This window comes from Myxocyprinus asiaticus, chromosome 22, assembly GCF_019703515.2.
Source record: "Myxocyprinus asiaticus isolate MX2 ecotype Aquarium Trade chromosome 22, UBuf_Myxa_2, whole genome shotgun sequence".
Taxonomy (NCBI): domain Eukaryota; kingdom Metazoa; phylum Chordata; class Actinopteri; order Cypriniformes; family Catostomidae; genus Myxocyprinus; species Myxocyprinus asiaticus.
Genome location: NC_059365.1, coordinates 6799971 through 6820917, shown reverse-complemented (window position 1 = coordinate 6820917; position 20947 = coordinate 6799971). Strand labels below are relative to the sequence as shown.

General features: G+C 36.4%; 2 protein-coding genes across 4 annotated transcripts; one reads left to right on the top strand and one right to left on the bottom strand.

The window, feature by feature from the left end:
• The first annotated feature begins 2777 nt into the window (after positions 1-2777).
• On the top strand, positions 2778-12137 carry LOC127412859 (max dimerization protein 3-like). Its single transcript, XM_051649538.1, has 6 exons — positions 2778-2939; positions 3566-3668; positions 6296-6325; positions 6449-6563; positions 7769-7934; positions 10783-12137. Exons 1-6 carry the CDS (start codon positions 2870-2872, stop codon positions 10896-10898), a joined length of 600 nt encoding a protein of 199 aa, XP_051505498.1. The 5' UTR covers positions 2778-2869; the 3' UTR covers positions 10899-12137.
• A 2415-nt stretch (positions 12138-14552) lies between these two features.
• Positions 14553-20743, bottom strand: LOC127412857 (PRELI domain-containing protein 1, mitochondrial-like). 3 transcript variants are annotated; one of them, XM_051649535.1, is made up of 6 exons: positions 20611-20743; positions 19716-19840; positions 19401-19626; positions 16571-16684; positions 15540-15618; positions 14553-15438 (listed from the first exon to the last, which is right to left on the bottom strand). In XM_051649535.1, exons 2-6 carry the CDS (start codon positions 19805-19807, stop codon positions 15317-15319), a joined length of 633 nt encoding a protein of 210 aa, XP_051505495.1. In that variant the 5' UTR covers positions 19808-19840; positions 20611-20743; the 3' UTR covers positions 14553-15316. The 3 variants fall into 3 exon arrangements, with proteins under 3 accessions (XP_051505495.1, XP_051505496.1, XP_051505497.1); XM_051649536.1 differs by having other exon boundaries at positions 19716-19859; positions 20611-20718; XM_051649537.1 differs by having other exon boundaries at positions 19716-19879; positions 20611-20714.
• Between the last annotated feature and the right edge of the window lie 204 nt (positions 20744-20947).

The following is a 20947-nucleotide window of genomic DNA, read 5'->3' as shown; positions in this document are numbered from 1 at the left end:
ACAACAATTATGTATTTTTTATTTATTTTTTTACCATATGTTAGGCTTTACATCTTTTGTACAGTATATTTGTTTTTGTAGGCTAATGCTTTTGAATGTTCAAAAACAGTGCCACAAAATAAAAGCCCACCGGATTTTAGTATTGTGCTATGATCACTCAGGATCAATAGCTTATTTTAATATTTTTATTTCTTACATTTGTACATGAATCTTAATTGTATTAATTCATTTTGCTTTTAATGTTATTTTCTTGCCATTTTAAATGTTGTAATTTTTAAATTATGTAAAAACTGGTGTTGTTAGCAATAATGTGCTTATTTATTTTTTTACTGCAAATCACATAGGGATTTTTTTATTTTATAAATAAATGTGCCTGTTTTTGTAATATTCTTGAATGTTTAAAAAAGTGTCACAAAATAAAAGCTCGCAGGATTCCACTTTTTTCCTTTGATTACTCAAGTTCAATAGTTTTTTAATTGTTTTTGAGAAAAACACACACACACACACACACACACACATATATATATATATATATATATATATATATATATATATATATATATATATATATATATATATATGTTTATTTTAGTTTTAATAAAAAATTTATATTATTAATTAACATTAATGTATTTCAGTACAAGTGACGTAGTGTTTTATGTATAAAAATATGGTTATAATGTCTATATGATTATCAATATCATTAGAATATCTGATTATAATATGATTATAATATCTGTTGAATTGTGTCAATTTATATTTTCTTCTATTTTTATATACATTTTTATTTACATTTTTAAATATGTTCACAAGTAGGCCTGTGTATTTTTACTATAAGTCATGTAAGGTTTTATGCACAGTAGCTATACCTATTTTAGTAATAGGCCTGTTTTCCAGCACTAAAAAGAGTCACAAAATAAAAGCTCACAGTATTCCAGTTTTTGTCCTTTGATTACTCAAGTTCAGTAGGTATTTTTTAATTGTTTACGTGCAATATATATACACTGGTGGCCAAAATTTTGGAATAATGTACAGATTTTGCTGTTTCGGAAGGAAATTGGTACTTTAATTCACCAAACTGGCATTCAACTGATCACAAAGTATAGTCAGGACATTACTGATGTAAAAACAACACCATCACTATTTGAAAAAAGTCATTTTTGATCAAATCTGGACAGGCCCCTTTTCCAGCAGTCATCACTCCAACACCTTATCATTGAGTAATCATGCTAAATTGCTAATTTTGTTCTAGAAAATCACTTGCCATTATATCAAACACAGTTGAAAGCTATTTGGTTTGTTAAATGAAGATTAACATCATGTTTGTTTTTGAGTTGCCACAGTATGCAACAGACTGGCATGTCTTAAGGTCAATATTAGGTCAAAAATGGCAAAAAAGGAACAGAATTCTCTAGAAACTCATCAGTCAATCATTGTTTTGAGGAATGAATGCTTGAAATTGCCCAAAATTGCTAAAAAAAAATGAAGATTTCATACAAAGGTGTACACTACAGTCTTCAAAGACAAAGGACAACTGGCTCAAACAAGGACAGAAAGAGATGTGGAAGGCCAGATGTACAACTAAACAAGAGGATAAGTACATCAGAGACTCTAGTTTGAGAAATAGATGCCTCTCATTTCCTCAGCTGACAGCTTCATTGAATTCTACCCGCTCAACACCAGTTTCATGTACAACAGTAAAGAGAAGACTCAGGGCTGCAGGCCTTATGGGAAGAATTGCAAAGAAAAAGCCACTTTTGAAACAGAAATACAAAAAGAAAAGGTTAGAGTGGGCAAAGAAACACAGACATTGGACAACAGATAATTTGAAAAGAGTGTTATGGATCTTAAACCCATTGAGCTTTTGTGGGATCAGCTAGACTGTAAGGTGTGTGAGAAGTGCCCGACAAGACAGCCACATCTATGGCAAGTGCTACAGGAAGTGTGGGGTGAAATGTCACCTGGAGTATCTGGACAAACTGACAGCTAGAATGCCAAAGATCTGCAAAGCTGTCATTGCTGCACATGGAGGATTTTTTGATGAGAACTCTTTGAAGTAGTTAAAGAAATAAAAAAATTTCAAATTGTAATTTTTCATGTTATTAATGTCCTGACTATACATTGTAATCAGTTGAATGCCAAATTGGTGAATAAAAGTACCAATTTCTTTCCATAAGAGCAAAATCTGTACATTATTCCAAACTTCTGGCCGCCAGTGTGTATATATATATATATATATATATATATATATATATATATATATATATATATATATATATATATATATATTTTTTTTTTTATTTTATTTTATATATAGGTATTGACGTAGTGTTTTATGTTTAAAAATATGGTTATAATGTCTATATGATTATCAGTATCATTAGAAAATCTGATTATAATATGATTATAATATCTGTTGTTTTGTGTCGAATATGTTAACAATTAGGCCTATGTATTTTTAGTATAAGTCATGTAAGGTTTTATGCACCTGTTTTTGTCTGAGCATCACAAAGTGTCACAAAATAAAAGCTCACAGGATTCCAGTTTTTGTCCTACACTTCTCAAGTTCAATAGTTTGAATTGACTTTTGCATGTTTGCAGAATAAAACTTGCCCCATATCTCAAGTTTAAGTTTCCCCATTTTCATTTTAAGCTTTTTTAGCTCCCCAATCAATAGTAAAGCACAACTGTTATTATTCTTATGTGTTGTTTTGGTCTCGAATGAAGGGAGCGGTCGTTCTGTGAGCGTGGAGGGCGTGATGAGTGACGCGTATGACGTGGCGAACTGGATCAGCCAAACTGTTCTCTTCACTTCAATAGATCAGTCTCGCTCGCTGTTTGGCGGCTATTAATATTGTTTGTCAAAAGAATGGAGGTAAATGCGTGCAACATTCAAGTGCTCCTGCAGGCAGCGGAATATTTGGAGCGCAGGGAAAGAGGTATCACACGGCTTATTTCCTTCTCATCTTGTTTGCAGTGAAACCGAAGCCGTTAAGGACAGTCTGCCGTTTGCGTGTATTTTTCAAACATTCCTTAATGTTTACACTCATTGATTTTTCCATGGGGGTTCTGAGTGGGGGTTCCTTGTTGCAAAGGTCCTTTTGTGTTTTTGCAGAGTTAATAAAAGGGGTCTTATGTTTATAGTATTGTGTTTGGTCCGGTGACCTACATTTCAGTTCTGTATTGTACACAAAGGCGCGAAATCGTCATAGATTTGAAAATGTAGCAGCGTTGCCCGTTATTATACTGTAGTTAGAATGTGTTGACCGTGACATAACTTATTCCCTGGATACATTGTTACTGTGTAGCGTACCGCTGGAAACATTGTATCAAACAATTCGATGGCGCCAAAACCAGAAAGCGGTCTCAAAACAGCTGATTTGATGGAGGTTGCGGACATATAGTTGAGTAAACACTTCACTATAACAGTCATAAACGTCCGTTCAGTTGTGTGTGTAAATGTACTAAAGTGACTTATGTTAACCATATGTACAAGCATTTTCTACTAAAGGAAGTAGGCTGTGTTATTGATCACTCATGTTGTGCATTATGTATTTGTTTGCAGAGGCTGAACACGGTTATGCCTCAGTGTTACCATTCATCAGTAAAGAGGTTACAGATAAGAGAAAGAAACAGAAATCAAAGACTCATTTACCCGGGAACAGCAGGTGAGTGTGTGTAAGGTGTCCTCTTTTGTTTGTTGATGGCTTTTGTATGCTCTACTCATCATATGATAACTCTGTCTAACAATAACCTATGCAAATAAGGTATTGATATGTAGAAAATATCTTATTTAGTGGTACTTTATGTCTGGTCACAAAGTGTATCAATTATAATTATTATTTTTATATTTTATTTTTTTTAAATAATTTTATTTTATTTTATAGATTATTGATGGAGCAGCATCATTTGAAAAGAAATAATAATGGAATTTATTTATTTATTTTATTTATTTTGAAGGTGGCCAGGGATTTTGGGGTAAACGGTCCCCATGGGGTTTATAGTGATGATATGTAAATATTGGGAAAATAGTTATAGGGCAAAAGTTGTCTTTTTTTTGAGTAAAAAATTAAGATGATGCTTCAAAATAACCACTTTTGAAAAGGGTTGAACGTTTTCTGTTAATTACAATCACATTTAACATTTCATCACAACTCAAGTGTTCTGTAAACAAATTAATCTCCATTGTGATTGGATCAGTCAATATGAGCCCACTTTGAACATTTTTCATAACAAATCTATTCGCCCCACTTTAAAAAAAACAATGTGTTTTATGGGGGCCTTTAGCACCTGCAACAGGGGGGCTTTTAACCCCAAATACTATCTTTTCACTTATTGGACAGTCATTAAAAAATGTCTGATTGAATCACCTTGAACAAAACTGAAAATGATAAATAAGTATTTTGTCTCAAAATAAATGTGAACATTTCAGGGATTTTCATTAGCTACACAGTTTTGCAACATTTTAAAAAAAATATATAAAAATGAGATAAAATTGCCTCAATCAAACTTTAGACACCACATGCAAAGATCTCATGGATAAGGAAAAATTTGCTGTGCATATGGACAAACAGGTGTTTAGGAAAGTGCTGTGATAGATTTTGTTGCTATTTAATGTTTTGGGAGAAAATAAAATCAAATTACCCCGCAGTGCCTTTAGCCCCTTTGTATCCTACATACTATATAATAGCTAGCAAAAATAGTAGGCAAAAAAGTTTTTATATATATATATATATATATATATATAATATATACATACATACATACATACATACAGCTCTGGAAAAAATTTAGACCACTGCAAAATGATCAGTTTCTCGGGATTTACTATTTATAGGTATGTGTTTGAGTAAAATGAACATTTTTGTTTTATAATGTACTGACAACATTTCTTCCATATTCCAAATAAAAATATTGTCATTTAGAGCATTTATTTGCAGAAAATGACAACTGGTCAAAATAACAAAAAAGATGCAGTGTTTTCAGACCTCGAATAATGCAAAGAAAACAAGTTCATATTCATTTTTAAACAACACAATACTAATGTTTTAACTTCAGTTCAGAAATCAATATTTGGTGGAATAACCCTGATTTTCAATCACAGCTTTCATGCATCTTGGCATGCTCTCTACCAGTCTTTCACGTTGCTGTTGGGTGACATTATGCCACTCCTGCTGCAAAAATTCAAGCAGCTCGGCTTTGTTTGATGGCTTGTGGCCATCCATCTTCCTCTTGATCACATTCTAAAGGTTTTCAATGGGGTTCAGGTCTGGATATTGGGCTGGCCATGACAGGGTCTTGATCGGGTGGTCCTCCATCCACACCTTGATTGACCTGGCTGTGTGGCATGGAGCATTGTCCTGCTGGAAAAAACAATCCTCAGAGTTAGAGAAAATTGTCAGAGCAGAAGGAAGCAAGTTTGTGCGTGGCTTGATTCATGCGTCCTTCACAAAGACGAATCTGCCCGATTCCAGCCTTGCTGAAGCACCACAGATCATCACCGATCCTCCACCTGGTCGTCTAATGGTTAGATGGAGACCTGGAGAGCCCTTCAAGCCACAGTGTCTCGCACCCACTGTGAAATTTGGTGGAGGATCGATGATGATCTGGGAGTACTTAAGCAAGGCTGGAATCGGGCAGATTTGTCTTTGTGAACAAAAATATTCATTTTACTCCAACACATACCTATAAATAGTTAATCCAGAGAAACTGATCATTTTGCAGTGGTCTGTTAGATATGGCCGGGGAAGCACCCCGGCCATATCTAAAGATCAGAATTGACCACAAGTAGAGACATGGCGCGTGTGGAGGCTTCACACCACCCACCGCGGCATCCGTGCTCAACTCACCACGCACCCCACCGAGAACGAACCACATTATAGCGACCACGAGGAGGTTACCCCATGTTACTGTACCCTCCCTAGCAACCGGGCCAATTTGGTTGCTTAGGAGACCTGGCTGGAGTCACTCAGCATGCCCTGGGATTCGAACTAGAACTCCAGGGGTGGTAGCCAGCATCTTTTACCAGCTACCCAGGCCCCCGGGCTTGGCTCTTTTGATTGTAAGATTCCATCCAGAATATTTTAGAAATAGCATAGCAATGTTCTAAAAATTAGTCAGAACTCCTTAGCACCCGCATAGCAATGCTTGGCAAACATCCATAACACCCTAGCATCATGGTGATGACTTTTGCTTGAGCAAGCACCACTAACATTTTTCTTTAGAAAATGTCATGGCCATTGATGACCAATGTCTGGCTATTACAGCAAATTAAAACGGTTTGTTTGTGTTTCAGGTCTGTTCACAATGAATTGGAGAAACACAGGTACTTTAAATATATACAGTTTTAAATTCTGTGCTTCAGTTTCTTATTTCATTAGTCTTAGCAGCTGCTTAAAGGTAGAGGTGACATTAAATGTCTTTGTGGTTTGTGTTTTGTTGTTTGTAGGAGAGCTCAGTTGAGACATTTTCTGGAGCAGTTAAAGCAGCAGGTTCCTCTATCCTCTGATTCAGTGAGAAACACGACCCTCAACCTGCTTAGACAAGCACAGATGCACATCAAGGTGAGCAGAAATGACCTGTAATAAACATAAAGGCTGATTTATACTTCTGTGTCGAACCTACGCCGTAGCCTGATGTGCACCTTCTCAAAAATGTAACTGCACGTCACATCGACGCAGACCACACAGCTGTGATTGGTCCACTGTGTTACTAGAGACTGCCCCCCAGGATGACCAAAAAAAAAAAAAGATATCTGAGGTAGCGTCGCATTTTCTCCAAGATTATTTTATCTACGCATCTTATGTATCCACTGATCAGTGATCGTGTCATATTTTGTTTGGACTTGTTTAGTTTTTTGTGAGCATCAGCTGTTTTTATATTCTGTTTATTTCATTAAACAAGCGAAAACGCAACAAAAGACACATTTGTTTACAATTTATAAACTCTGTGATTTTTTTGTTTTCTCGGGTCTTTTACTCAATACATATCTGGTATGTGAGTGAAACGATACTCGTCGTATTCTACTCGAACTTTCTGATCAGTATGATGGTTTGACAGTATGGTGTACAGTAAATAATCATATTTCATAAGTTATGAAAACGGATCACTTCTAATTTGTCAGCAGATTAAAAAAAGCACCTGTTAAGAGTTGGTTATTTTGCCTAAATGCATGGTAAAGAGTTTACACTTTAAAACGACACCCATTATGTGTTGGTCAAGCAAGCAGTTATTTATTAATTTGATAAATTTTTTCAGCACAGAGCATACAGATATGCCACAATATTTATTTATTATTATTAAAGCAAGTCAAAAGCAAGCATATATTGTCTGATTTATTGTCTCTCTTCATGGTAGGCAACATGTATAATACATAATATGTACCCAAATACTACATACTTTGATGAACTCGTTTTTAATGGTTTAAAAATGTAATAAATACTTTTGAATCCACGAACTGCACTGCCTTTGTTTATTTATGAAATGTACAGTTATTTAAGAAATTAAGGCATTTTCTCTCAATACAATAGTGTTTTGGCTGTGAACTCCGAAAACGACGCAGACACACCAATGCAGAACCACCCTAATTTTATGGTACCTAGAAAGGTCATAAATATTTGAATGCATTTATATAAATATATACATACAGTATATTGGTTTTAAACAAGCACTGGTTAAAAATTTGGTCTGTCAACACAGAGTAATCGATTTGGTGAGGTAGTGGTGCATTATGCCAATTATGCGATCACATATTCATGTGCTCTTCCAGAAACTGCAGGAACAGGATGAGCGTGCAGAGCTGCTGAAGGATCGTCTGCGCTGGGAGCAGAGAGAACTGCGCATACGGCTGGAGAAACTGCAGGGCAGCACAGAGCGGATGCGTAATGACAGCCTTGGATCCACTGTATCCTCCGAGAGATCCGACTCTGAAAGAGGTAAACATTAACCGCATTAAGATGATAATGCTCTTGATTAATTGTAATCTTACAATCAGATAAGATTACAAAATGTTTACATGGTATTAGTATGATCAGTGACATCATAGCTGTCACAATTTGTAATTTTTTTTTTAAATACTTTTCCTTTTACGGGCGATTTATACTTCTGCGTCAAACCTACGCTGTAGTCGCTATGCAGTGGCCTAAATGATGGTATACATTAATAGTTTTACATTAGTGTACACAGACAAAATGCTAGTGTTTTGAGAGAAAATAACTTAATTCCATAAATAATTTCATAAATAAACAAAAGCAATGTCATTTGTGGATTCAAAAGTGTTTATGGAATTGTAGCATTAAAACCTAGTTCATCTTAATATGTGAACATGTTTTTTTATTTAGGTATATATTATTCATTATACATGTTGAGGCATATACTGTATGCTTGCTCTTGAGTCGCTTAAATAATAATAAATAAATATTTTGATGCTCCATGCTGGAAACAAAATTATCAAATTAATTAAAGGAATATTCCGGGGTCAATACAAGTTAAGCTCAATCTACAGCATTTGTGGCATGATGTTGATTACCACAAAAATTAATTTTGACTTGCTTTTCTTTAAAAATGTTTTAAAATAAATAAATACATTTCAGGGGGACCTGGGTAGCTCAGTGGTAAAATACGCTCTCTACCACCCCTGGAGTTCGCTAGTTCGAATCCCAGGGCGTGCTGAGTGACTCCAGCCAGGTCTCCTAAGCAACCAAATTGGCCCGGTTGCTAGGGAGGGTAGAGTTACATAGGGTAAACTCCTCGTGCTCGCTATAAGGTGGGGCGCGTGGTGAGTTGAGCATGCGCCCCATGGCGTGAATCCTCCACACGCACTATGTCTCCATGGCAACGCACTCAAGCCATGTGATAAGATGTGCGGGTTGATGGTCTCAGACGCGGAGGCAACTGGGATTCGTCCTCCGCACCCGGACTGAGGCGAATCACTACTTGACCACGAGGACTTAAAAGCACATTGGGAATTGGGCATTCCAAATTGGGAGAAAAAGGGGAAAAATCCCCCGCCCCCCAAAAAAAATACTCACTATTTCAAAAGAATAGCCACAAGATGTAAACAATATGTGTGTTAACATGATTTTCATGTAAAGTTATAGCCAATTTTACAATGACGCTGTAATGTCATCAAACCCTAAAATGACGATTTAAACAACTTTACAGCTCAAATAATATGAGTTTAAACAGAAAAGTGCTTTTATAAAAATATAAGCTTCACATTTCTGTCCTTTAAACCCTCCAAAGATTGGCCCCATTCACTTCCATTGTAAGCATCTCACTGTTACTTTGATTTTTGCTTTTTTTAAAGAAAAGGAGACGAGTTGAAATAATTTTTTGTGGTAATCAACATTATGCCACAAATGCTCGATTGAGCTTAACTTGTATTGAACCCGGAATATTCCTTTAACAACTACTCGCTTGACCAATACAAAATGGGTGTCGTTTTGAAGCTTAGAAGCTGTCATTGTTACTTTTTTGGAGAGGTGCATGTCAGGTTATGGCTTGGGCTATGCCGTAACTGCCATAGCTATGCATAACCTACAATGTAGGTTCGACGCAGAAATATAAATTGGACTTCTTGAACTTCATTGAAATAATGTGAAGTATAGTGACTGCAGTAAGTGGATTTGATAATTGCAAGAATAAAAATTATAATAAGAATTTCCACTATGCATTTTTAAAAAAAAAATAATTTAAGGAACCTTTACTGAATTACCTCACACATTAAAAACGTAATAAATGGTGCTTTTATAAAGCGTTTTAAATTAATGGTCGACCAACTAGGGGTTTTCAGTCACCATTACCAATATCTAGAGAGAAGAGTTGCCAATGACTGATAGCAAACACTCACTGGGCACTTTATTTGGAACATTATGGTCCTAATAAAGTGCCCAACATGGTCTTCTACTATTGTAATCCATCCGCCTCAAGGTTTGACATGATGTGTGCATATTGAGAGGCTATTCTGCTCACTACAATTGTACAGAGTGGTTATCTGAGTTACCGTAGCCTTTCTGTCAGCTCGAACCAGTCTGGCCATTCTCCATTGACTTCTCTAATCAACAAGGTATTTCCATCCACAGAACTGCGGCTCACTGGATGTTTTTTGTTTTTGGCACCATTCTGAGTAAATTCTAGAGACTGTTGTGTGTGAAAATCCCAGGAGATCAGCAGTTACAGAAATACTCAAACCAGCCCATCTGGCACCAACAATCATGCCATGGTCGAAATCACTGAGATTTTCCCCATTTTGATGGTTGATGTGAACATTAACTGAAGCTCCTGACACGTATCTGCATGAATTTATGCATTGCACTGCTGCCACACGATTGGCTGATTAGATAATCGCATGAATAAGTAGGTGTACAGGTGTTCCTAATAAAGTGCTCAGTAAGTCTATTGTTCTATACATTTTAGATTGTTTAGTGGTAGATACATACAAGTTATATTTCCTCAATATGTAATAAAATATATACTTTTTAGAAAACAGCTAATGTGGATCATCTGTTGACAATTCTGTTCATTTTGGAACTGACATAAGTGAGAACTAACAATTCTAAAATATATCATCCGCTTGAAATTGCTCTTTGTGAGTGCAATATTGTTCATAATCACAAACAACCGGAAAAGTCATGGAAATTTATTGTTTAAAAGAATGGACGCTAAATGCGATTCTCAAAATCGCAGATCGATCTAAATCAAAATCGTTTTTTGTAGTAGGTTATAGTGTAAGTACATAATCACACGAGTAATGATATGTTAATATTTGATTGTAAATTGCAGAGGACGTCGAGATAGATGTGGAGAGTATTGTGTGGACTCTGGAGTCAGATGGTTTGGGCTCATCACACGCCGAGGCGGACCACAGCTACTCCACCTCTGATCATGCCTGGTTATGACCGGATCAGACCGTCTCAGACCTAGAAACATTACTAAACGGTATTAAGAGGATGAGGAACATCACAACAGGACTCAAAACTGAAAATGTTTGATGGGCTTTGCCATTCTTGCTACAGAAAAGCCTTATTTTGAAACCATCAGTCGCAAACTACTTCTAAGCATGACTGGAAGATTTTTTGTGTAGTGTATTCTTAACAAATGGCATTATGGTGCTTTAGTATGCTATACACATGTGATTCAAGTTTAACAAGTTTGTTGATGCTATTTTCCACATAATGATTTTATTTTTTATCCAGACTAGTTATGATTACATTGTACCCGCTAGTTGTCTTCTAATCAGTGAATGAGCTTAACTATAGGGTCAGCCTGCAGTACACATTTGCTTGCACTTAAATCTTTAATATCCAGCTTATTTAATTTGTCTTGTTTTTATTTTAAATACGTTGCACAAAGCATATGCATGAGCACTTGCAATGCCTGGTTTAAATGTGTGTCGCTCCATTCAGGATTGCTAATGTGTCAAATTGAAGATTATGTCGATGCATTTTTATCAAATAATTGATATGTTTTTCTAATGGAAAAGACTGGGGAGGGTAATTCAAAGGTTATGCTGCAATTCATATTTGTTTTCCTTTTTTTATTACTTTGTTACTGTACAGAGGTACAATAAGGCTTTAAATGATTGTTATTGAACTTGCTGTATCACCATAGTGGTTCACTCTTAAACAGCGCTTTTCCTACATCTTTATTTAGTCCTATGCTTTGGTTTACTTGAGTGAATCAAAGTTGGTGCTATTAAAACACCCAACAACAAGCTATTACGCAAGGAGCCTGAAAAAATAAAATAGTGAAGTTATTTTTTTATATATATTTTTTAATTGCACGGTAGATTTTTTAACAGTTGTATTCCCTTTAAGCAGTGTTAGTCCATGCTCATGTGAAAAAGTCCTGTTTGTTACCAATTTTTAAACTGCAATTCAGACAAAAAACTGTATTTGTAAACTGTTCAATACCTGCTCATATCAGTCATTTATGCAAACTATTATGAACACGCCTTTGTTTTTAGATGTTTGTACAGTAATTGTGTTAATATACACTGCAAAATGTACATTGTTTGTACTGTTTGAACACCAAATGCCTTATTCGTATGTCATTGGACCAGGAACACATTTGTATTTATGTCTCTCCTTGTACTCCTATGTAGCATTTTATTCTTTTATACCGACAAGAACCTTTTGTACAAATAAATATTTTATGTATTTAATTTTTTTTGTCACTCTGCATCATTATGCTCCTGCAACATTTTTTCTGTTCTGGGTGGTTGCACTGCATTGGAACATTCCTCAGGGTACACGAGCAGAATTTGACTGAACTTGATATGAACAAAGTATTAAACATTTACACGTATATATTGGAACTTCCCTCTATTGACACTTATTGCTCTCCAAATAGTCTCGTTTTGAAAAAACAAAAATAAACTTTTTAGTTATTTGGTCAAATTTGAAATTATATTAAGTAGATTTTTCTTAGTCCCTTCCACACTACATGCACTCAAAAAATAATTTCTATCAAAATAAATTGAGTAATCTTTAACAACATAAAATAAAAAAAATATTCTTTTTTTTTAATGAAATTGAAACGCTTAAATCATAAAAATAAATCATAAAAATAGGCCTATATATATATATATATATATATACACCAATCAGCCACAACATTAAAACCACCTGCCTAATATTGCCCCCCTCGTGCCACCAAAACAGCACCAACCCGCATCTCAGAACAGATGATATTCTTCTCACCACAATTTTTCAGAGTGGTTATCTGAGTTACCGTAGACTTTGTCAGTTCAAACCAGTCTGGCCATTCTCAGTTGACCTCTCTCATCAACAAGATGTTTCCACCCTCAGAACTGCTGCTCACTGGATGTTTTTTGTTTTTGGCACCATTCTGAGTAAATTCTAGAGACTATTGTGTGTGAAAATCCCAGGAGATCAGCAGTTACAGAAATACTCAAACCAGCCCATCTGGCACCAACAATCATGCCATGGTTGAAATCGCTGAGATTTTTCCCCATTTTGATGGTTGATGTGAACATTAACTGAAGCTCCTGACACATATCTGAATGATTTTCTGCACTGCTGCCACACGATTGGCTAATTAGATAATTGTATGGATGATTGTTGATGCCAGATGGGCTGGTTTGAGTATTTCTGTAACTGCTGATCTCCTGGGATTTTCACACACAACAGTCTCTAGAATTTACTATGAATGGTGCCAAAAACAAAACACATCCAACGAGCGGCAGTTCTGCAGATGGAAATGCCTTGTTGATGTGCAGCTAAATATTAATCCTAACGGTTGTAACATATCTATAATAAGAATAAAACGATCAGCACACACATGTAGATTTTTGTCCCTTACCCCTATTTCGCATTGCATATAAATAAAGAAGGCCAAAATATCTTTTTTTGTTGATAATTATTCATCATAATTGCAATTTTACTAGTAACAATTCCAGTTAGAGAGCTCTACAATTGCATTTTAACCAGTAGGAATTCCAATTACAGAGCACTACAATTGAATATTTACTTGTCGTAGGTTTTCATTGACTCCTATTCATTTTTAATTACTTTAAAAATTTAGAGCTTTACAATTGAATTTTACTAGTTAAAAAAAATTGCATTAATGAAAAGTTTAATTGCAGAGCTCTGTAACTGGAATTCTTACTAGTAAGAATGTAATTGTAGAGCTCTTTAATTGCAACTCTTTCTAGTTAGAATGTAATTGCAGAGCTCTAAAATTGAATTATAGAGCTCTGCAATTACATTCCTACTAGTAAAAATTTAGTAAGAGAGCTGTTATCAGCTTTTTACTAGTAAGAATCGAATTGCAGAGCTCTCAATTGGAATTGTTAATAGTAAAAAATGCAATTGCAGAGCTCTGTAATTGCATTCTTACTAGTAAAAAAATCAATTGTAGATCTCTTTAATTGGAGTTTTTAATTAGCAAAATGCCATTACAGAGCTCTGCAAATCAATTGTAGAGCTTTGCAATTGCATTCTTACTAATAAAATGGAAATAGAGAGCTCTGTAATTGAAATTCTTACTAGTACAAAATCCATTATAGACCTCTATAACTGGAATTTTTACAAGTAGAAAATATATTGCAGAGCTCTCTAATTTAAATATTAGTACAAATACAATTACAACGATTTACACTGGATGCATTAAAAGGTAAATCAGTTTGCCATGCATATGTAAACACCTTTACAGGTATCGTGCCAATTTTTGACTCCCCAGTATGGTTATTGTTATGGGTAGGTGTGGCCTTTAAGGATACGACCAATGACTCCCTACTATGATTAGGGTTAGGGGTGGAGTTTAGGGATCAACCAGGTAGCAGGGAGCAAGAATCTGTCGGATTTCAGCACAACACGTCTCTTCACGGATATGAAAAGCAGAGAATAACCCTATGATTTCGAGACTTTTGTAATGGTGGTTTTCTGCATTATCGTAGTTTTAATAAGCTGGTTTGAGGGTGATGTCTGGGTGGACTGGATAAGCAATAATAAATTCACAAAAATAGTGATTACAGTAAGAGCATCCAAAACAATTAAAATCACAATTGAGAGATGAGATGACAACATGTGTCAGATAGAAAACATTTATTGGTGATACCTGTTGATCACAATTATTAAGAGTTATAAAACATGTTAAGCTATATGTTTCATTAAACAAATGCATTTGTTTTAGTCATTCAACATTTGACATACTTTCTATAACAACTTTTACCCTGTATACCGACATTGTCAACACTGCATTGACAAACGCACTGCACACCTTTCTGGAAAATTCTCTCATGTGCCAAAGATCAGGCCGATCAGCAGAACTCTATAGATATCAAGTTGGCAATGACCGCTGGAACTGTGGACCCATCAATGCAGATAGAACTTCAATTTGAAGCAACAAATTACATTGCTAAACAAGGCAGATTTCTTAACCTCAGCAAGAGTGAACATGAGTCAGAGATGGCCATCTAAATTAAATTAATCAATTTGTTAAGAAAAAAAATCTAAAATGCAAACAATATCTCATGTAAAACCAGACTCAATAAAGCAGGAAGAAAACTATGTGGCTGCATTAAATCAAGTTTACTCAAGGGATTTGGTTTAGACAGAGAACAGGTGTGATGGATCAGGTGACCTTCAGAGCAGAAAATGCATTTTAATTCTAAGGAATCCGGACAGGCATGATTTTATTTATCAACTTGTATATCCAAACGCTTGTTTAGAATTATTCCACAAACCCCCTCTAACATGCGCCCTGTATGATGGAATGGCACAGCCCTGTTCAGCAGAGCTGGGAGAGTCCGGGCACAATGCACTGCTGCGTCACGTCCAAATCCCTCTGCTCATCACACATACTGTTTCTTCTGCGCTTGTGAGGCTAAATCTTTCGCTTTCTCTTTGGCAGCGAGTGCAGTCTCACGAGCCTTCACAGTTGCAGTTTCTGCCAGAGTTCTTGTTGGTAATTCACCTGCGGGATAATTAGATCCAGCTTAGCAGCAGATGTTTACAACAAAACTAATGAAACCATTAAGCAACCACTTCATGCTTGAACTCTCGTTGGCATCTTACCTTGCATCTTGGCCAACACGTACTCAAAGCCTTTCATGGTCTTTGTAACGTTGCTCTTAAACCGGGCAAGACCAAATTCCTGAAAATGGGATGAGATTGAAACCACTTTGAAAAGCAATCACTGCTGCCAAGTGTTGTGAAAGTTCAAGTGAGGTAATTCAAATGTAGACTAAACTGCTGCTAGTTATAAACACCACACATGACGCATGTCGTCACCTACATCAACGTGACAGCCCAGGCTTTAGTTTACTATATGATATTTAAAGGGATATTTCACCCAAAAATGAAAATGCTCTCATCATTTACTCACCCTCAAGCCATCCCAGATGTGTATGACTTTCTTCTGCAGAACACAAAGATTTTTAGAAGAATATCTCAGCTCTGTAGGTCCATACAATGCAAGTGAATGGTGATCAGAACTTTGAAGGTCCAAAAAGCATATAAAGGCAGCATTAAAGCAATCCATATGATTCCAGTGGTTAAATCCATGTCTTCAGAAGTGATATGATAGGTTTGGGTGAGAAACAGATCAATATTTAAGTTCTTACTATAAATCTCTACTTTCACTTTCACATTTTGTTTGTTTGGTGATTCGCATTCTTTGTGCATATTGCAACATATTGGGCAGAGTGGAGAATTTACATTAAACAAGGATTTCAATACTGATCCGTTTCTCACCCACACCTGTTATATAGCTTCTGAAGATGTGGATTTGACCACTGGAGTCTTTTGGATTACTTTTAGTCTGCATTTATGTGCTTTTTGGACCTTCAAAGTTCTAGCCACCATTCACTTACATTGTATGGACCTACAGAGCCGACATATTCTTCTAAAAATCTTTGTGTTCTGCAGAAGAAAGAAAGTCATACACAACTGGGATGGCAAGAGGGTGAGTAAATGATGAGAGAATTTTCATTTTTAGGTGAACTACCCCTTTAAACATCTTAATGTACAGATCACATATACTGCTGTAATAAAACTTTCTTTGAGATTATCATTACGTATTAAATTATTTTTATTAACCCACTTACCTGAATAGCTCTAGACAGGCCGTACAAGCTGGAGGAGATCCAGGCTTCTCTATTGATCTCTGTCCAGCTGTTGTTGTCAGGGTTCACTTTGTACACACAGCGCTCTTCAACACTCTATTGAGACAAAACATGGTGCCGCTTTTTGTTAGTGTCTGCACAGGTCAGTTGTAGCAATTTAAACAGGAATTTTAGCCATTCCAGGAAATCAACAACAGATACCTTTAACGTAGCTAATATCCTTCATGTGCCAGCTGGCAAAACTTTCACACTCTTTGAATATGTACAATGAATAACTCTTGCATATTATTCATCACAAGAAGACAAGAGAGTATAAATATCTAATAAAACAGTCCTCTCTGTCAAAACACTTTCAGCAAATCCTAATTTATGATTGACTCAATACATTTAAAAATATTCATTAGACTGTGAATCCAGAATTTTCCTGCCGAACTCTTTGGGTGAATTTTATTAGATTTTTTTTTGTCCAAAAATGATGTCTAAGCAGACAGCTCACTATGTTCTGAAACTATAATGCCCAGAAATGCTAGCAAGGTAGGCAAGGCAATGAGTAAAATTCTCATTACCATGATGTGGCGGTCACGCTAGACTTTGAGCACACGGAAAGTGCAACGGACAGGATATGATGTCATGCTCGAGGGTTTCTTGTTTTACTAAATAATATCTCACAAATTGCAAATAATGGTGGGGACCTGGGTAACTCAGCGAATATTGACGCTGACTACCACCCCTGGAGTTGCGAGTTCGAATCCAGGGCGTGCTGAGTGACTCCAGCCAGGTCTCCTAAGCAACCAAATTGACCCAGTTGCTAGGGAGGGTAGAGTCACATGGGGTAACCTCCTCGTGGTCGCGATTAGTGGTTCTCGCTCTCAATGGGGCGCATGGTAAGTTCTGCGTGGATCGCGGAGAATAGTATGAGCCTCCACATGCTGTGAGTCTCCACGGTGTCATGCACAGCATGCCATGTGATAAGATGCGCAGACTGACAGTCTCAGAAGCGGAGGCAACTGAGACTTGTCCTCCGCCACCCGGATTGAGGTGAGTAACCGCTCCACCACAAGGACCTACTAAGTAGTGGGAATTGAGCATTCAAATTGGGAGAAAAGGGGATAAAAAAAAAAATAAGAAAATGCAAAAAATATATTTAAACATTTTAAATCTATCTGCAACTATAAAAGCAGGCAGCTATGAAATATGTAGTCTTTGTATAGAGCATAGAGGCCAGTGTATTACGTTTCCATCTTCTATTGGTCACGTCTTCTTGTCATCCGAATTCGCAGGTAAAAGCTAATCAAACTTGTAGACTGCGCATGAGAGGGATGCACCGATACGTAAATTTTGGGCCGATACAATACCGATTTTAACAAAAAACTACAGGCAGATAACGATACCAATATTTTGCCACTTAGCTTATTTTGTCATCAGATCGCTGTTTTACTTAAGAATGCTTAATTTTTTTTTTTTAAAAGAGGTAGAAAAGCTTTTTTACTGTTCTTACAGTAACTAATTTCCAATAAGCTGTATTTAATTTCCGATATTTTAGAAGTCAAAGTCTGCTGGTTTCAAAGCATTTTATTTATTTAATTATTTTTATTTTTTTCATTTTCTCCCAATTTGGAATGCCCAATTCCCAATGTGCTTTTAAGTCTTTGTGGTCACGTAGTGATTCGCCTCAGTCCGGGTGGCGGAGGACGAATCCCAGTTGCCTCCACGTCTGAGATCGTCAACCCGCGCATCTTATCACGTGGCTTGTTGAGCGCGTTGCCACGGAGACATACCGCATGCGGAGGCTTCACGCCACTCACTGCTTCCACACTCAACTCACCACGTGCCCCACCAAGAACGAACCACATTATAGCGATCACAAGGAGGTTACCCCATGTAACTCTACCCTCCCTAGCAACCGGGCCAATTTGGTTGCTTAGGAGACCTGGCTGGAGTCACTCAGCACGCCTTGGGATTCGAACTAGCGAACTCCAGGGGTGGTAGACAGCGTCTTTACCACTGAGCTACCCAGGCCCCGGTTTCAAAGCATTTTTGATGGTTTCCCTCATCATGTAGCCTATAAGTAAGTGTGGCTTTCACAACTGTCATGTTTGTTTCTGCCATTTTTTCCACATTAACATGAGAATGAGAAAGAATAAAAATGAAATATTACATGTTCTTAGGAGTGCCAACCCTTCTTCATATTATGGCTATTATTTTGGGATTGTGCATAAGTAATTCACAGAGGTTTACAAAGTGTGTTACTAATTAATTATAAATAAACCATTGGTTTTTCATGCTTATTTGGTCAATAATTGGCCAATAAATATAGGCAGCTGATACATCTGTGCATCCCTACGAATGAGCTTATGTTTCCGGTCTCCTGCATTCGGATCCGTTTAGTACGTTAGTACTTTGTGTGCAAAGTGTAGTGTGACCGGAGCTTTTGACTATTAACTATCATTATTCTACTATAATACAGTAATGAAGATTATCCCTTCTGGACACAATGTTTATTTTATAAAAATCATCAGCACAAATTATTATTAGGAGTGTGATCATGATGTATAAATACTCAAATAAATTTTTAATTAAAATTAATAATCTAAACTTTCTGTTTGCATTACGGTAATAAACATCCATGGGGGAATTTTCTCAGTTGTCATAAGGGATACTGTCACAATGCAAAAAAATACATAAATAAATAAGTAATGGAAAATAACTTTTTTTTCTATTGAATTTGGAATTAAATATGAGCCAAACACGCTTTGAGAGATTCACCCAAACACAGCATGCATTATAGACATTTAGAGGGACTTTGGCCCACCATGACACGTGCATGCGTGACGTTCCAGGTGAGTGTGGTCATGGTCCTACTCTGAGGATCCACTATTGAGTCCTCAATGATGTAAGCTTTCTGTGCCATTTGAGCAGGCAGAAACTTCTCTGCCCAGCGAGGAGATCTGCTTGTTTTGGTCAAGAGTCGTCTGGAAATGAGACGGTTGTCCGAAGTGATGTCCCGAAATACGATGTCTTCCGTCAAAACGTGATTACTGAGGAGTAGAAAATAACATATGAAATTAAAGTTTTTAGAAAAAGTCATCTTAAACATCAAAACAATTAAACTAAATGTTATTTGTACCTGTAGGGGTTGGGATATCTCTGCCAGAATGCAAGAAACACTTGGTCCCATGAGCACTTTAGAAAGCCAGTGCAGGTGAAGTATTTCACCATTGTTCCCAGTCAACCGGCTTCTTGTGCCGAAAACTGCAACCAAGACAGCAAACTAAATGACACAAGGGAACCCTGAATCACAACAATGATTGACATTTAGATGATAAGAACATGCCTTATGTTGATCATGTGCCTTATATTTACCCCACAAAAATGAACAATGCAGAATAAAAGAGTCGTACCTATATAAAGCCTCCTAGAACACTTGTATGATGTCCAAAAATGTTCTCTAGTTAGGCAGCTAATAAATTTTTAATTATGATCTTCAAAAATGTTATCTATTCAGCCAGTTTAGTAGATTTTGAGACTACCATGCCCAATAATGCTGTCTAGGAAGGTAGCAAACTAGGGTTTCGACATTCTGCTACTCAGAAATGCTACCTAGACAGACAGCTCAGAGGTTTTTGAGACTGTAAGGAACAAAACATGATATCTAGGTAGGCTATATGGCACCCAAAATGTTGATTAGGTACAGCCCACAAGGTTTTGACATTATGCTGTCCACAAATGCTGTCTAATTATGGAGATTCCTAAATAACACATTTCTTTCCTACATAATGAATGTTATGAAGATAATTAGTGAGTCATGTAATAATGTAAAGCTACATTTTAAGCTATATGTTTGATACTGTGAATTCGAGCAGTCTGAGCTGATCAATGTCATGCAGAAGAGGTGCACGTGCCGTTAGCTCACTGCTAACGAACGTTTACTGTTTTTCTGAATGAAAATACTGCATGATTTTCAAATAATCCGATTATGCGGAAACTATAGCAAACAAACACGCATATAAAACAGCACTTACCAAAATTAAACAAACTATCGAACGTCTTAGCTGTCTTAATTTCTTCTAGTCCTACATTTCCCGATCATTCGGGTGAGCGCCACATGACTGTGCGTGACTGAACGGAGGAAGGTCATGGTCAGTGACGGCTCTTCCGGAAGACCATTTACATGACAGCACTCTTCATCGTGACCACTGCAATATTAAAGTTAATAAATAAAGTCAACTTTGGCTATAATTAATAGAAATACATTCTAGAGTGATAGTATGTATTATGTAATAAATGTAACATAAACATCCTATATGCTTTACCAAAAATGATCTAAGTGAACAATGGAGAGCACGAAGGTATTGCATA

Coding starts and splice junctions, on each gene's coding strand:
- LOC127412859 (XM_051649538.1), top strand. CDS start 2,870: ATGGAGGTAAATGCGTGCAACATTCAAGTGCTCCTGCAGGCAGCGGAA. Junction 3,669..6,295: donor CATTTACCCGGGAACAGCAG/GTGAGTGTGTGT, acceptor TTTGTGTTTCAG/GTCTGTTCACAATGAATTGG. Junction 7,935..10,782: donor GAGATCCGACTCTGAAAGAG/GTAAACATTAAC, acceptor TGTAAATTGCAG/AGGACGTCGAGATAGATGTG.
- LOC127412857 (XM_051649535.1), bottom strand. CDS start 19,807: ATGGTGAAATACTTCACCTGCACTGGCTTTCTAAAGTGCTCATGGGAC. Junction 19,627..19,715: donor AGATATCCCAACCCCTACAG/GTACAAATAACA, acceptor TCTACTCCTCAG/TAATCACGTTTTGACGGAAG. Junction 15,439..15,539: donor CGTGTTGGCCAAGATGCAAG/GTAAGATGCCAA, acceptor ATTATCCCGCAG/GTGAATTACCAACAAGAACT.